This window comes from Chiloscyllium punctatum, chromosome 24 (genome assembly GCF_047496795.1).
Source record: "Chiloscyllium punctatum isolate Juve2018m chromosome 24, sChiPun1.3, whole genome shotgun sequence".
Taxonomy (NCBI): Eukaryota; Metazoa; Chordata; class Chondrichthyes; order Orectolobiformes; family Hemiscylliidae; genus Chiloscyllium; species Chiloscyllium punctatum.
The window spans coordinates 64053119-64069577 of NC_092762.1; the positions used below are offsets into that span (position 1 = coordinate 64053119).

The 16459-nt window shown below is 42.2% G+C and overlaps 1 protein-coding gene across 1 annotated transcript in view; it reads left to right on the forward strand.

Annotated features, from left to right (window-relative positions):
* Positions 1-16459, forward strand: part of org (oogenesis-related gene) — a 51846-nt gene that overhangs the window by 16977 nt on the left and 18410 nt on the right. The window contains exon 3 of the mRNA XM_072593587.1: positions 12251-12331. Within this exon, the coding sequence (XP_072449688.1) occupies positions 12302-12331 (30 nt within the window). The 5' untranslated portion in view covers positions 12251-12301. The remainder of the gene's footprint in view (positions 1-12250; positions 12332-16459) is intronic.

Below are 16459 nucleotides of genomic sequence, written 5' to 3' on the forward strand. Positions count from 1 at the left end.
TGCGTTGAAGTATATGCACTTGAGCCCATCTCTGTGTCCGCAAGTAGTCCCTGTCAGTGCTACCTTCTCCACAGCCTCCCTACAGTCTTGGGCATCCTGACACACAGCTAGCTTACTTGCTGGACTACAAGTCCGGATCCCATCCCCCTGCCAAATTAGTTTAAACCCCCCCGAAGAGTCAATTTGAACATTATTAAAAACAACAATTCTTATTTGAAGGACAGTATTTTACAATTCGAGAATGTTGGTAAGGAAGTGAAACTGTACTCGTCCTGGTTCCAAAATGTTGGAGCAGGTGTCAATTTGTTAGAACAAAAATTGATAATTAACTTGTTCAGATGCACCTCTGGGCTGATGAGACTTGAACCCAGACTGAGGGACTCTACCACTGCATCACAGGACCCTCAGTTGCTCATTTATGGACTGATAGAAGTAACTGTCGGTTGCCCTATATGGTGACAGTCACACAGGAAAATCAGCAGTATGCAGCTACAGAAATCAAATTTTTGAAGTATTGCTTACAAGAGCACTGCAGTTCACCATATCTCTCATGGACATATTAGGATGTAGCTTGAGAGTGCTGAGTTTTTTTCATTCAACAGGCTTATCCAGCATCCAGGAGTTAATACTGTGCAATTGTGTGAACCATGCGAACCTTTCAACTCTCTTTATGAACCATGAACAGCAAGTGCAATTTGTCTGTAAGGAACCTCTCAGCCCACTTCATATTTTAATTCCAGTCACTGAAGCATGTGGAGCTGGAGAGACTTATGGATTGTACAGGCACGCTTAGTTCAATGCAAGCCTAAGGCTCCCACGTAAATCCAGATGGCACACATACAGAACAAGCTTTTCATTAATCAGTTATTGGGTACACAGCGACTGACTCTCAGACACTCAAGATTTAAAATCATAATTTGGTTTTGAATATGGTTGTTGATGGAATTGTACATTTCCCTCCAGCTCTCCTTTCTCAGAGTGAAATACAGAAAAAAGGGGAAGTTTACGTTTTAACAGAGTAGTTGATCCTGCCAATAATCCAGGAGGTACCCTGATTCAGGTTTGATATGTGTTTATGCTTCTGTCATGCAGAAAGAGTCATCCTTCGTTCGAAAACAATGCCTTCACAGAGGACTGAATTTTTTTTTGGCTTAACCCGAGATGTGTCAGATTTTTCTTGCATTATCTTATCAAATACACCTTATTACACCATGGGCGACACAGTAGCTTAGAGGTTAGCACTGCTACCTCACAGCACGAGGGACCCAAGTTAGATTCCAGCCTTGGGTAACTATCTGCCCATTCTCTCCGTGTCTGTGTGGGTCCCCCCCCCACCCCAGGTACTCTGGTTTCCTCCCACAGCACTAAAGAAGTGCAGGCTAGGTGAATTGACCAAGCTAAATTGCCCATAGTTTTCGGAGTGTGTAGGTTAGGTGCGTTAGTAAGGGGGAAATGTAGAGTATCAGTCCCAGGAAATGGGTCTGGGTGGGTTACTCTTTGGAGGGTCAGTGTGGAATTGTTGTGCTAAAGGACCTCTTTCCACACTGTCGGGATTCTATGATCTAATTGTCTAGCCCACCCCTAGAGTATGTGTCATTCCAATTTCCACAACACCTTATGACACACTGTTCCTGGGAATAATTCACCACTGAGTCTGCTGACAGGCTGACATCCCTTGTGCCCATCTCACCTTTAACAGCTTATTAAGCACCAGGGTGAGAACTGGCATTCTGATGTTGATCTGCCCTTTGACAAATTGAAGGGGAAGGCGGCACCACCATTCTCTGGAGTTTCTGATCCAGAGAAGTGTCTTTCTTCCTGTGGAAATTATTTTGTGGATTAGTGGTGCTGGAAAAGGACAGCAGTTCAGGCAGCATCCGAGGAGAGTAAAATCGATGTTTCGGGCAAAAGCCCTTCATCAGGAATAAAGGCAGAGTGCCTAAAGGGTGGAGAGATAAATGAGAGGGGGGTGGGGGTGAGGGGAAAGTAGCATAGAGAATAATAGGTGAGTGGGGGAAGGGGGTGAAGGTGATAGGTCAGGGAGGAGGGTGGAGTGGATAGATGGAAAAGAAGATAGGCAGGTAGGACAAGTCATGGGGACAGTGCTGAGCTGGAAGTTTGGAACTGGGGTGAGGTGGAGGAAGGGGAAATGAGGAAACTGTTGAAGCCCACATTGATGCCCTGAGGTTGAAGTGTTCCGAGGCGGAAGATGAGGCATTCTTCCTCCAGGCGTCGGGTGGTGAGGGAGCAGCAGTGAAGGAGGCCCAGGACCTCCATGTCCTCGGCAGAGTGGGAGGGGGAGTTGAAATATTCAGCGACAGGGCGGTGTGGTTGATTGATGCGGGTGTCCCGGAGATGTTCCCTAAAGCATTCTGCTAGGAGGCATCTAGTCTCCCCAATGTAGAGGAGACCACATCGGGAGCAACGGATACAATAAATGATATTGGTGGATGCGCAGGTAAAACTTTGCAGAATCTGGTTTCCAGCATCTGCAGTCATTGTTTTTACCTAGATATAATTTTGTGGCCCTGGAAGCCATTTTTAGGCTTTAAACTTAGCTTGGCGAAAATAATTATTACTAAGAGAAATTTATAACTAACATTGTGACAATAATTATGTGTCACTGTTTGACCCGACCTTGTAAAGGAAGAGATTAAGTTATCCATATCGAAAGAAAACATTATGGAAATTAATAATAATTATCTCTGTTCTGTGCTCCTTCAGCAATGTACCAGAGAACTGACTGTCTGCACTATTAGTTATCAGCTTGCAATTTGTAAATTATTCTAAACGCCTGTTAATTTCTGACTCCTAGGATAAAAAGAGGGCTGAATAAAGCATTATGGTCCAACCCTGATTAGCCCCTGTTTTCTTTATTTTTATGTGCTGCTGTGTTTGGATTTAATGTTTCACCATGATAACACAAACATACTTTCTGTATAACTCATGATAAAACTTTGCTTGTGGAATGTTATTAAATCAGTAATGCAAAACAAAGTGTGGTTCTTGAATATACATTTTTGGCAAAACCTCACTTTATCCAAAGAAAGCGCAAGTAGGCCATCTTGTGGCTATTTTGTAGTATTGTGAGAGCTGTCAGCTGAAATACGACAGGTAAACCCTTGGAGCTGATTGCATTTCAAAGCAGTTCATTGCTTCCCATGATATATCATGAGATCAACAAAGTTGGTCAATACTGAAGGTCTGTTTCTGAAATTTTCTACTATACTTCCCAAGGACTGGCAGAGGAAGCTGTGTCATCAGATACTGCTTTATTGGTATCATGCTGTCATTTGGGTCAGTGCCATTTCCATGGTGCAGAGGAACAGCCTGTTTTGCAGTAAGAAGGTCAATGATTTTCTCCACTATTGTCCAATGCTTTGGACACTTTGACCAGTTTATGTATTAGTCAGTGAGGTGGATAGAGGGACACAGAATTCAATTTGTGGTTTAACTCGATTTTATTAGCAAAATATTCCTGATTAAAAATACCATTTGAGCATTTCCCAAATTCCCACAAAATTTACTCTCTATCTAGCACTATCTGTCTGAGATTACCTGCAGTAATCCATGTGTTTGAGCTGAGCTGTTGGAATCTCCTTCCTCTCCTATGTAGGACTGCCTCACTTTCACAAAGGGGATCTTGCAGGTCAGAGCGGATTTTTTAATCTCTCTCTCTATCTCCGCTCCCTCTCCGCTGCTGGGCCAGGTCAAAGAGGTGGCATCCACATGTGTGCTTATAACCCCTGCCTCAGCCTGACCTTCCTGAATGTTCAGAGGCCTTTGGCCAATGGGGTCACAAGATGGATTCAAAGCATCCAGTGGGGTCATGTGAATACTCTTCACTGCCGCCATGCCTGGAAGGTGTAACATACACATCTAGAGGTCCTGGCTGGACGTTAGGGTGCCACTAGGTCTGATTGAAACTTCTCCAATACACAACCACTCGACTGGTTGTAAATGGCTCCCTCTGACCTTTGCGATCTCTTTGATCTCGGTTTCCACTAACATCTGTAGCCAGTAGCTGTTGGCTGCTGTTTCATTTAGTTTAGCAGGAGGCTGGGAAAACACAGCCTCACAAAGCTAGTCCCTTTTTTGTCCCTAAAAGCTGTTCCTTGGCTCAAGGAGACACTGTCTTTAATTTATTTTCAGAGGGGCAATAAACCGGGCAGGGCTCCAATCAGTCTGGTTTGGTACAGTGCTGAAAAGGATTTTGAGGGGCCTTTTGTTTATATGTAGACAGATGAAACTTCAGGCCAAAGTGGTCATGTTTTAGAAATGTCCTGTATAAAGAGAGGGGAGTGGTCAGTTCTCTAGCTGAGCTGAGCAGTTTTAGTTCAGTCTTCAATTAGTTGGAAATTCAGCAGGGAGCTGTGTGGAAACTCTCTGTCTCTCTCTCTTTCTGCCCTTCAACCTGTAAGCATGACTTCCATTTATACTGGTTTTTAAAGGGAGTTTGCTTATTGGACTGTTGTGGATATTCAGAAAAGCATAATTAAATCTAGTTGGATAGATTGAGTTCTGTAGGGTTCTTTATTCTATTCTTTGTGTTTCATTGTGTAATTTTGTGAATAAATTTTTGTCTGTTTTAAAACTTGGTAGTCAATCTAGCTATCTTACTCTGGGTAATTTTCACTGTACACTTACTGAAAGAAATTGCAAAGCTATGGTCTGGGGCTGCCTGCTTAAGAATGTTTTGAGTGGTCTGGCCTAGTCCACAACAGATTGGGATCCCACTCTTTGCGGGATTTTAACCAGCGAGTGGTAGGTGCTAGTGTCTTTATTTCGGGTGTTAGTTTGGTTGAGTAGACAAAGCTTGGGATAGTAATGGCTCTTTCAGTCACCAAAGGTTTTCTAGATGTGGATGCAGTGACTTTTGAAGTTTTGCAAAAAGTGAATGAGACCAAGTTGCAAAAATTAGCAGAGAAACTGGAATTGGAACTATCTGCTTCTGTGCAGAAAGGAGAGATAATTACAACAGTAACTCAGCATTTAAACTTGCTGGAGAAACCATCAGAACCTATAGAGATGGCAAGAATTCAATTACAAATGAAGCAGCTTGGGTTAGAGGCGAGAACTAACGAAAGGGCAGCAGAAATGAGACAGTTTGAGTTACGATTAAAAGCAGAACAGAGGGAAAAAGGGAGAGTAGAGAAAGAAAAAGAGAGAGCTTTTGAACTTCTAAAACTGATACTTAAAAAAGGAAAATCAGCTTAAACAGCTGGAGATAAAGGCTGAAGATAACCTTTGCGAGGAATTCAAAAATTCACTGCCTGAAGTAATGCAAGCTCATGTGGAAGAGCAGAGAGTTAAAACAGCAAGGTTAGCAGCTGAAGTGGCTGATGATTATGAATTGGTCCATAAAACCTGGTTTGGCTTCCAGAATCAATTTCAGTCCATGAGGGATAGAAATTGGGGCAAAGAGAAATTCTCATTTGGAAAGGAAAAGGTAGATCTCAGTGAAGATCATAAGGATAACTTAGCACAGGGTAAAAAAGAAACCCTTGAGGGGAACAAAGCAGTTAAAAAGCTCCAGTGTTTTCATTGTAATAAAGTGGCCCACATAAAATCACAATGTTAGTGGACTAGGAGAAAGCCAGATGTAGGAAAACCAGACAAGTCTGGAAGTTTTGTTGAACTAGCAACAAAAAGCACAAGGGAAGTTCGACAACTGCCTCAAAGTGTACAAGATGATCAGAGTTTGATTGAGGTGCAAGTGCCAAATCTACTTAAAAAATATGCATGCAAGGGTAAAGTTTATTCACATAGGCCAGGACTAGTAGGTAAGGAGGTTACAATATTAAGGGACACAGGGTCCTCCCAGAATGTAATGCTGAAGGATGAGGACATATGCAATCCTGAGGGTCTTTTGCCAGAGAAGGTACTGGTAACAGAAATTCAAGGTGAGACAAAAAGTGCTCAGTTATGTGAAGTGAGGCTAGAGAGTCTAGAGAAGAATAGAGCATTTGTGCTAGGCATACTGGACAAATTCTCAGCTCCAGGAGTACAATTTGTCCTTGAAAATGATGTGGCAGACTCACCAGTAGGTGTGCTGCCTACTCTAGTTGAAAAACCAGTGGAGACGCAGGCAACTGAAGATGTGGAGAATGTTTATCCAGGAATTTTCCCTGATTATGTGATCACAAGATCACAGAGGCACCAGTTGAAGCAGGAGAGATCAAAAGGCACAGATAAGGAAGCTGACATAGTGTTATCCAAAACATTCTTCGATCAGCCAAGTGAAGCAGAGAAGGAGCAAACAGGTAAACATGCAAGTAATTTTAGCTCTGCTAAGCTGATTGAATTACAGCAGAAAGATAAGTTAAGACAGTTATATCAAAAGGCATTTACTGAGAAAGAAAGTTATTACTTAACAAATGGTGTTTTAATGAGGAGCTGGAGACCGTCACACATTCAAGCAGATGAGAAATGGACAGAGATTCATCAAATTGTTTTGTCAGTAGAGTATAGAAAGGAGGTGCTGCAAGTAGTGCATGACCTACCACTTAGGTCATTTAGGGGTGAGGAAAACACAGGCTAAAATACAAAGACATTTTTACTGGCCTGGATTACGCAAAGATGTAGTTGAATTTTGTCAGATGTGTCATACATGTCAGCTAATCAGAAAACCACAGGCAGTAATAAAATCTGCACCTTTAATACCTATTCCAGCATTTGGGGAACCTTTCACAAGAGTCTTGATTGATTGCATCAATTCGCTATTTCAAACAAAAAGTGGAAATAAGTATTTATTATAAATAATGGATGTGTCGTCAAGATTTCCAGAGGCAATCCAATTATGCAACATCACATCTAATAGGTTTGTAGAAGAATGATTGAAATTTTTTACTGGTACGGACTACCAATAGAGATCCAGTCAGATCAAGGATCAAACTTCACATCCAAACTATTCAAGGAGGTTATGGATAACTTGAAAATAAAGCAATTAAAATCTACTGCATACCATCCGGAATCGTAGGGAGCACCAGAGAGGTCAAACACTGAAGACCATGTTGAGGGTTTATGGTCAGGAGTATCCAGATGATTGGGACAAGGGAGTTCCATTTCTACTTTTTGAGATCAGAGATGCACTGAATGAATCGACCAAATTCAGTCCATTTGAACAAATTTTTGGGCATGCAGTAAGAGGACTGTTAAAATTGATTAAGGAGACATTAATAAGTCAGAATTCAGAGACCACCCATTTGGACTATGTGTCAAATTTTAGTGAATGATTAAATAGAGCTGGGGAGTTGGCTTGAGAGCATGTAAAAGTATTGCATCATACAATGAAACAGGAAGCAGATAAGAAATCACAAATTCGCAATTTTGTAATTGGGGATAAGGTATTAGTGTTATTTCCAGTAACAGGTGAGCCTTTAAGAGCAATGTTTAGGGGACCTTATCAAATCGAGAAGAAATTGAGTGAGGTGAACTACTTGATAAGGACTCCAGACTGGAAGAAATCTCTCAGAGTGTGTCATGTGAATATGCTCAAAAGGAAAGCAAGAAGAGAATGTGTTTATGATTACAGCACAGAGGGAAGAATCAAGTTCAGAGGATTCTGAATTGGACATTCCTCAAATCAAAATCGGCAATGAGGATGTTGTCAAAAATTGGGATAAATTATTGAGTTACCTTCCACAAGAAAATCAAACTGACCTGAAGGAGTTATTACTATCACATGGTGAGGTATGCAGAAATAAACTGGGAAGTACTAACCTAATTGTGCATGATATAGATATAGGAGATGCTGTTCCAATTTAGCAACATCCTTATTGGCATAACCCTCTAAAGTTGGCACAGGTTCAAAAGCAGATGAAGTGTATGCTCCAAGATGGCATAATTGAAGTGAGTTACAGTGACAGGAGCTCACCCATAGTCATTGTGCCAAAGCCAGATGGTACCCAACGGTTATGTGTGGACTATTGCAAAGTCAACGCCGTTACAAAGACTGATGCATACGGTTGGAGGACTGTATTGAAAAAGTGGGACAAGCAGCTTACATTTCTAAGTTGGACTTGCTCAGAGGCTACTGGCAAGTACCTCTGTCAGAGAGATCAAAGGCAATTCCAGCTTTCACAACGCCAAATGGACTATATCAGTTCAAAGTCATGCCATTTGGTATGAAAAATGCTCCAGCCACATTTCAGAGACTGACTAATAAGGTACTTGCTGGATTACCCAACTGTGTGGTGTACCTTGATGACCTGGTGATTTTAGTCACTCATAGAAGGAACATTTACAGCATTTATCAGACTTGTTTGACCCACTTCAGAAGGCAGGCTTGATGGTAAACCTAGCTAAAAGTGAATTTGGCAAAGCCCAAGTCACCTTCCTAGGCCATGTTATTGGACATGGACAAATAGCCCCACGAGATGCGAAAACGAAACTAATTGGGGAATTTCCCACACCGTTGACGAGAAAAACAGTACTACAGTTCCTGTGGTTGAGTGAATTTTATCGAAAGCTTGTGCTGAACGTTAGCAGTGTGGCTGCTCCACTCACCAAATTGTTAAAAAAGGGCAAGAAGTTTCAGTGGACAGAAGATGTCAAAAGGCATTTCACAACTGTGGGCGGCACGGTGGCACAGTGGTTAGCACTGCTGCCTCACAGCGCCAGAGACCCGGGTTCAATTCCCGCCTCAGGCGACTGACTGTGTGGAGTTTGCACGTTCTCCCCGTGTCTGTGTGGGTTTCCTCCGGGTGCTCCGGTTTCCTCCCACAGTCCAAAGATGTGCAGGTCAGGTGAATTGGCCATGCTAAATTGCCCGTAGTGTTAGGTAAGGGGTAGATGTAGGGGTATGGGTGGGTTGCGCTTCGGCGGGGCAGTGTGGACTTGTTGGGCCGAAGGGCCTGTTTCCGCACTGTAAGTAATCTAATCTAATCTAACCTAAAAACTGTGCTAGCCACTGCCCCAGTATTAAATACAATGGATAACACGATGCCTTTCAAGGTAGCTATCGATGCCAATGATGTAGGTGTCAGTGCGGTGCTCCTGCAGGAGGATGATAAAGGAATAGAAAGACCCATTGGATATTTTTCCAGGAAGTTGAACGTTCATCAACAGAAATACTCAACAGTGGAAAAAGAGACTTTAAGCTTGGTGTTGGCATGACAACATATCAGTGTTTATATTAGCAGCAATGCATCTGAGATAATCATATACACTGATCACAACCCATTGACATTTGTGGAAAAATGTAAGGACAAAAATGCCAGACTGTTTAGATGGAGCCTGTTGTTGCAGCCATTCAGTTTGACAATTGAGATGAAAAGGATTTTGAGAGGCCTTTTGTTTATATGTAAACAGATGATAATTTAGGCCAAAGTGGTCATGTTTTAGAAATGTCCTGTATAAAGAGAAGGGAGTGGTCAGCTCTCTAGCTAGCTGAGCTGAGCAGTTTTAGTTCAGTATTTGAACTGGTTGGAAATTCAACAGGGAGCTCTATAGAAACTCTCTCTTTTTCTGCCCTTCAACTTCAACCTGTAAGCATGCCTTCCATGTATACTGGTTTTTAAAGGGAGTTTGCTTATTGGGACTCTTGTGGATATCTGGAACAGCACAATTAAGTATAGTTGGATCGGCTGAATTCTCTAGGGGTTCTTTAGTCTGTTCTTTGTGTTTCATTGTGTAATTTTGTGAATAAATATTTGTCTGTTTTAAAATCTGGTAGTCAACCTAGCTATCTTATTCCGGGTAACTTTCACTGTACACTTACCGAAACAAATTGCAAAGTTATGGTCTGGGGCTGCCTGCTTAAGAATGTTTTGAGTGGTCTGGCCACTCACAACAGCAAGCCTGGCAGCATCAGGAGGTGGAAAAGTTGACAGTTTGGGTGTAAGCCTTTTTCACTTTCATTTAATTTGGCCTGTTTTCAGTCGGGCCTGATCTCTCCGGCTGTCAGCCAATTTAGAATGTCCCATTTTGGGCTGGTGGTTGACCACACCACTCTGCTACAGTAAGTGCTTCTCTCTGTCCCTGATACTCACTCTCTCTGTACCCACCTCCTACCAAAGTTCATGCTCTGCAATTCTTACTATTGCACACAAGACCTTCCTCAGCTCAGTTTCCCCCCGTAAAAGAATCATACCAGTAACCCCACATGCCCTCTGTGCCACCTGCTTAGACTCATCACCTTTGCCCCAGAGGCAGCAACACGAAGAGCCATCCTAGCCACTGCAATCACATTGATCCCCAGCTTTTGTTCATTACAGGAGAAGGCAGCCCGCAACAGGGTGAAAAGAACCATTATAGATGTAGAGGTTTCCAAACATCCCTGTCTTCAACCCTGATGCAGAGAGAATTCTGCCCCTCACAGGAGAAGATTGGAACTGCTCCTGCAGGGGCGCAGAAACATCCATATCATACAGAGTCACATAGCGTCATACAGCTTGGAAACAGACCCTTTGGTCCAAATCATCCATGCCGACCAAACATCCCAATCTAATCTAGTCCCATTTGCCCATTTTACCCTCTGAACCCTTCCTATTCATACACCCATCCAATATCCAGTGAAACTAGTAGGTAGCAATTTTCATTCCAAAGTAACTCTCCCATTAACGTTGCTGCCACTCTTAAACATTGCACACCATTTCTAACCATTGGCCACAGCATCTTCTCTTTCGTTTTATCTTGCAGTTTCTGCTTGGCATCCCTCAATGTCTGTGGAGAAATGTCCAGCAGCAACAAATGCCTCATCTATGACCTCTGAAGACAAGGGTATGGACACCTCAGAGGAAGCATTGTTAAGGTTTTCTCCTGCATTCCTTCTAGCGGAGACCCTGATAATGTGGGGGGAACCACAGATCAATAAAAGTGTGGCTACACAATCTGCTGAACTCTTCAGACAGAGCTGAGAAGAGTTTTTTTCTCTCTCACAAGATTGTGCAAATTTGGAACTCTCTGCTTCAGGAAGCTGGGGGCTGGGTAGTTATTAAATATTTTTAAGGCAGAGGTACATAAATTCTTGCTGGGCAAGGGAATAAAGGGATTGTTGAGAATGTGGAATTAGAAACACAAAGATATCATGTGTGAACTTATCAAACAAGGACAAATGGTCACCTTCTGCTCATGTTTCATATGTTCACCGATGATGGGTTCGGAGACAGGAATGGAGGGATGGTGGTGTACCTTAATTCTGCCACCTTGCCACCTCTGCTAGAATAATGTTTTAGGTGGGATGGGGTGTTCCTGCCTCACAGGCATTTAAGAACCATTGATAGTACTTCATCCCACCACCACTGGGATTTACCCAGTTGCCAGTGGGTATTTTGCTAAGTGGTATGTGCAATGATTGGCTGGCAACACTTGCTTGCTAGAATTCTGGCCCTTGTGATCTTATTGACTGAGAAAGACTTGATGGTGGCCTTGTCAATGGCTGATTGCTTCAGTGGGACCTTCTGAAAAGTCACAATATGGGTCTTTAACTGGGAGGCCACACTGTAGACCCCAGAACAAAATTCTGTCCCTGTCAGACAGCACAGTACTCCCTCAGTGGGCACTGGAGCATCAATCTAAATGTCTGTGTTGCAGTTTCTGGATACAAACAAATCATCTCCTGACCCAATGATGTTGGTGTAGTGGTAATGTCAGTAGATTAGTAATACAGAACCGCAGGCTAATGTTTTGGGTGTGAGGGTTCAAATCCCACTACAGCAGATGGTGAAATTTGAATTAAGTAAATACCTTGATTAAAAACACAGCTTTCTTAATGACAATCATGTAACCAGTGTCAATTGGGTTCACTAATGTTGTTTAAAGAATGGAATCTGCATCATTACCCAGTGTAGCCTACATGTGAAGTCTCCAGGCCTACAACAATCTGGTTGCTTCTGAATAACTACAGTTGGGACAATAATCACTGACCTAACCAGTGTATGCCATCAACCAGTATAAGAGTGAGAGCTATCAACTGAGCTAGAACTGAGAGAAGCTGTTACAACTATCTTATCACACCATATACAACGATCTGTTTCGTGCTAGCCCTTTAAGAGTGTTTCAGTGGGTTTGGCGGTTCACGTGTTTCCTTGTTGGCTTAAACCCGCTGTGGCTAGTCTCTCCGCCTTAGTATTTTACTTCAAAGACTCGGCTGTTACGGTTCTGTTTGTTCACTATGGTCTTACAGGAAGATATTATTGGTGGTAGTGAGGAACATAAAGATGTTCAGGTTTGGAAATATGCGTGGTTTAATGGGATTATCGAATACTATCTGTTTGCGTTGTTGTTAATTTGGGTTATTTGTATTTAGGAAAAATGCTCAACGACTGCAAAAGGTCCCTTGCTCGCCTTCTTGAGTAGGATGTCTGGATTTGGACCGCTAAAATACCTGGTATGTGGATACCTGCTCTGCACCAGCTACTGTCCTGTCCTGGTCTAATACTGCTAAGTACAAGTTCAGGAGTTACCTATCCCACTGTGGAACCTTCATCCTCGGCAATGAACTCACGGTCTGGTTATTGCTGGAATTAAATTGTTCTTGTTTGTAACACGATGGAACTGGGGGATGATGTGGCGTGCTATACCTTTTTTGTTTTATATACTGCAAGGAGTCTCACAATTTACTTCACTTTTTTTTTGTTCATTCTAAATGAGAGTTTTGTAATTACCTTTCGTATTACTGATACTCTATAGTCACGATGGTATTTTGGAGCAGCTGAAAGCATTAAAAAGTCTCAGGTTTTAGGGCTATCATTTAGCAAAGTTAAAATGTATTGTCTTGAATTGACTATCCAGTGGTCTTTGACGAATAACAATGCCATTACGGTAATTCGGTTTAATCTGTAATACTTTCCCGTAGTTGGTAATCATACACTGACACGTGGGAGGTACTCTCTTTGCATTGATCAGATGTTTTGTAACATTTTGATTAGTACCACTCTCCTCATGGTGGGCTAGGACAATCGCTCCTGGTTACTGAGTGAGAGATTTTGAGATTGGGAGGGAACACATGCTGTGAGGCAAATAGAACTGAATACCCTCCTTCCCATTCCTGTCAAGGGTGTTCTTTTTGTATGGAAAATGCAGACTTAAAGCTTTTTGATTTAACTGAACCAAACCTATTAACACTGAATTTGGAGTAATCTTTATTTGATGCAGCTGACCAGTTTCTTTACTAGTCAACATTTTGAATTATTTAAACCTAGATATGTTTTGTTTCCATCTAGTCTTTTTTTCTAGTCTACCTGTTTTAGAGATGTTTGGGTTAGAATTGATAGTCACATTGTCAAATGTGGTTTAGTTAAGGGGATACCACATGGATGCCGGAAGGGAAAATTATGCACAACTGATTTGTCAGAGTTTTTTGAAGTATAAGAAGAGGACAGGTTTAGAGGGATATAGGCCAAATGCTGGCAAATGGGACTAGGTCACATTAAGACGTCTAGTTGACGTGGACAAGTTGGACCAAAAGGTCTGTTTCTGTGCTGTGACTCTGCAGTGTGATGTAGAACATTGCTGTACTGTTCTACAGTCCACCTCAGGAATGGGCCCTTCAGCTCTCTGGTGTGCTGAACATGATGCTAAATTTAAGCTAATCCTTTCTGCCTGCCCTTGGTCTATATCCCTCCATTCCTTGCATAATAATTTTTTATCTAAAAGTCCCTTAAATGCCTTTATGTATCTGCCACCTCCACTACCCCACCAATGTGTTTTAGACTCTTACCACACTTTTTTTTTTAAGAAAACTTGTTCTCTCATCTCTTCTTGAACTTCCCTTTCTTGCCTTAAATGCATGCCCCCAGTATTAGACATTTCTCCTCTGGGGGAGGAGGAGATTCTAACTGTCAACTCTATCTATGCATCTCATAATCTTAGACATCTATCAGGTCTCCCCTCAGCCTCCGCTCCAGAGAAACAACCTGAGTTTTTCTAGCCTCTTTATAGCGCATACCCTCTAATCCAGGCAGTATCTTGGTATAACCTCTCTACTGCATCATCTTCAAAGCCTCCACATCCTTGCTGAAGTGTGGTGACCGGAATAGTGTGGCCTAACCAAAGACTTATAATGCTGCAACATGACGTCCTATCTCTCGTGCTCTGTTCCCTGACCGATAATGATAAGCATGCTGTATGCTGCCTTGACCACCCTATCTACTTGTGTGGCCACTTTCAGGGAGTTATGAACTGAACCCCAAGATCCCTCTGTACATCCATGCTGTTCAGGGTCCTGCCATTAACTGTATACTTTACCTTAATGCATGGTATGGTGGCTCAGTGGTTAGCACTGCTGCCTCATAGTGCCAGGGACCCAGGTTTGATTCCATCCTTGAACGACTCCGTGTGGAGTTTGCATGTACCCCCGTGTCTCTGTGGGTTTCTTTCAGATGTTCACATTTCCTCCCACAGTCCAAAGATGTGCAGGTTAGGTGGATTGGCCATGCTAAATGTGGGTATGTTGGTCAGGGTGGATGCTCTTCAGAGGGGCAGTGTAGGCTCAATTATCGAAATGGCCTGCTCCCACACTGGAGGGACTCTCTGATTTCATCTCCCAAAGTGCACCTCATACTTACCTGGATTAAACTCTGCCATTTCTGCCCATGTCTGCAACTGATCTACATCCTTTCACAACTTTCTACACTATCCACAACTCCACCCATCTTTGTATCATGTGCAAACGTACTTACCTACCCATCGATGTTTTCATCAAGGTCATAGAGATACATAGCACGGAAACAGATTGTTCGGTCCAACCATAATACTAAGCTAGTCCCAGCTGCCTGCTGTTGGCCCATTTCTTATTAATGTACGTATCCAAATGTTTTTAAAAATATTGTAACTGCATTTGCCACTTCCTCTGGAAGGGCATTCCCCACATGAACCACTCTGTATAAAAATGTTGCATCTCCTATTTTAAAAAATTTTCTTTTTCCTCACCTTAAAATTATGCACTCAGCCCAGTCTTGCAATCCACCACCCTAGTGAGAAGACACCTGCCATTCACCTTGTCTATACCCTCCATGATTTTATAAACCTCTATAAGGTCACTCTTCCATTTCCTATGCTCCAGTGGAAAAAATCCTAGCCGATTTAGCCCCTCCTTATAATTCAAGCCCTCCATTCCTGGCAATGTTCTGGTCAATTTCTTATGAATTGTTTCCAGCTTAATAATATCCTTCCTATAACAGGCCAATCGGAACTGGACACAGTACTCCAGAAGAGGCCTCACCAATGTCCTGTACAACTTCGGCATGACATTCCAACTCCTACATTCTGAGGTCTCGGCAATGAAGACAAGCATGCTAAACACGTTCTTAAACACCTTTTCTACTTGTGACACAAAACTTGACTTGAACCTAGGCTTCTCTGTCCAGGAGTAAGGGCACGGCTGCTGTGTTATTATTTGCTGTAACTAAAAGCAGTGCTGGCAAAACTCCGCGGATCTAGTAGCTTCTGTGGAGAGCGAAGAAGAGTTAACATTGAATCCGATGGGATTTTTTTGGACTCAACATGATCTGTTTCTGTCAATAGTTCTGGCAGTAATTGCAGAGAGTTTCTTTAGCACCTTAGTTCATTTCAATCTCCAATAACTGCAGTATTTTGTCTATGTGTCTCCACCTTTTAATATTGTCGTCCTCCTTCACTTTGTCTTGTTTTCTCAAAGCTATCTGAGGTAAATCGATGTGGTGCGTGTGTGTTTATTGCTACATTTACAAATGTAGCTAAATTGCAATGCGAACAATTTTCTATGTTTTGAATAAAATTAGCAAATCAATTGGCCATCCTTTCCATGCTTTAATGTAATGCTCTTTCATTTCTCAGCCTCTAATTGGAAATCCTAATGTCAGTGTCATTTGCAAGAAAATAGTTTTATTCCTCTCCAAGTTCTTTCTTAATTCATTCACAGGATGATGGCATTGCTGGTTAGATCAGCATTTATTGCCCATCACTAACTAAGAGTTAACAATGTTGCTGTAAATTGAGTCATGTAGGCCAGACCAGGTAATGATCACAGATTCCTTTCCCTCAAGGTAATTTTAATAAAGTAGATGAGTTTTTTGCAACAATTGACGGGGGTTACTTAGACAACATTAGGCCAGCCTTTAATTCCAAAATTCTAATTCTGCCATCTGCCATGGTGGGGTTTGAATCTATTCTCCCAGAATGTTTAACCCGGTCTTCAGAATTACTCATCCAGTAACATATCAGAATACCACTTGTGCATGTGTATCTTAACTATAGTCTATAAGCAAACAATTAGAAACTATATGTCTTCATCTCATTTACCAGGTTACCACAGATGCTGGCTGTGCAATAACTAATTGAGATTTCATTTATTTGTATTATTGCAAATGTAGGGGAATGGATGGGTTGCACTTCGGCGGGTCGGTGTGGACTTGTTGGGCCGAAGGGCCTGTTTCCACACTAAGTAATCTAATCTAAAAGTAATGTAACCGTGGCACTATACGTAGGACTGCTTTTAAGGTCAATTGGATAGTGTGTTTGCTGAAAATGTGTTGCT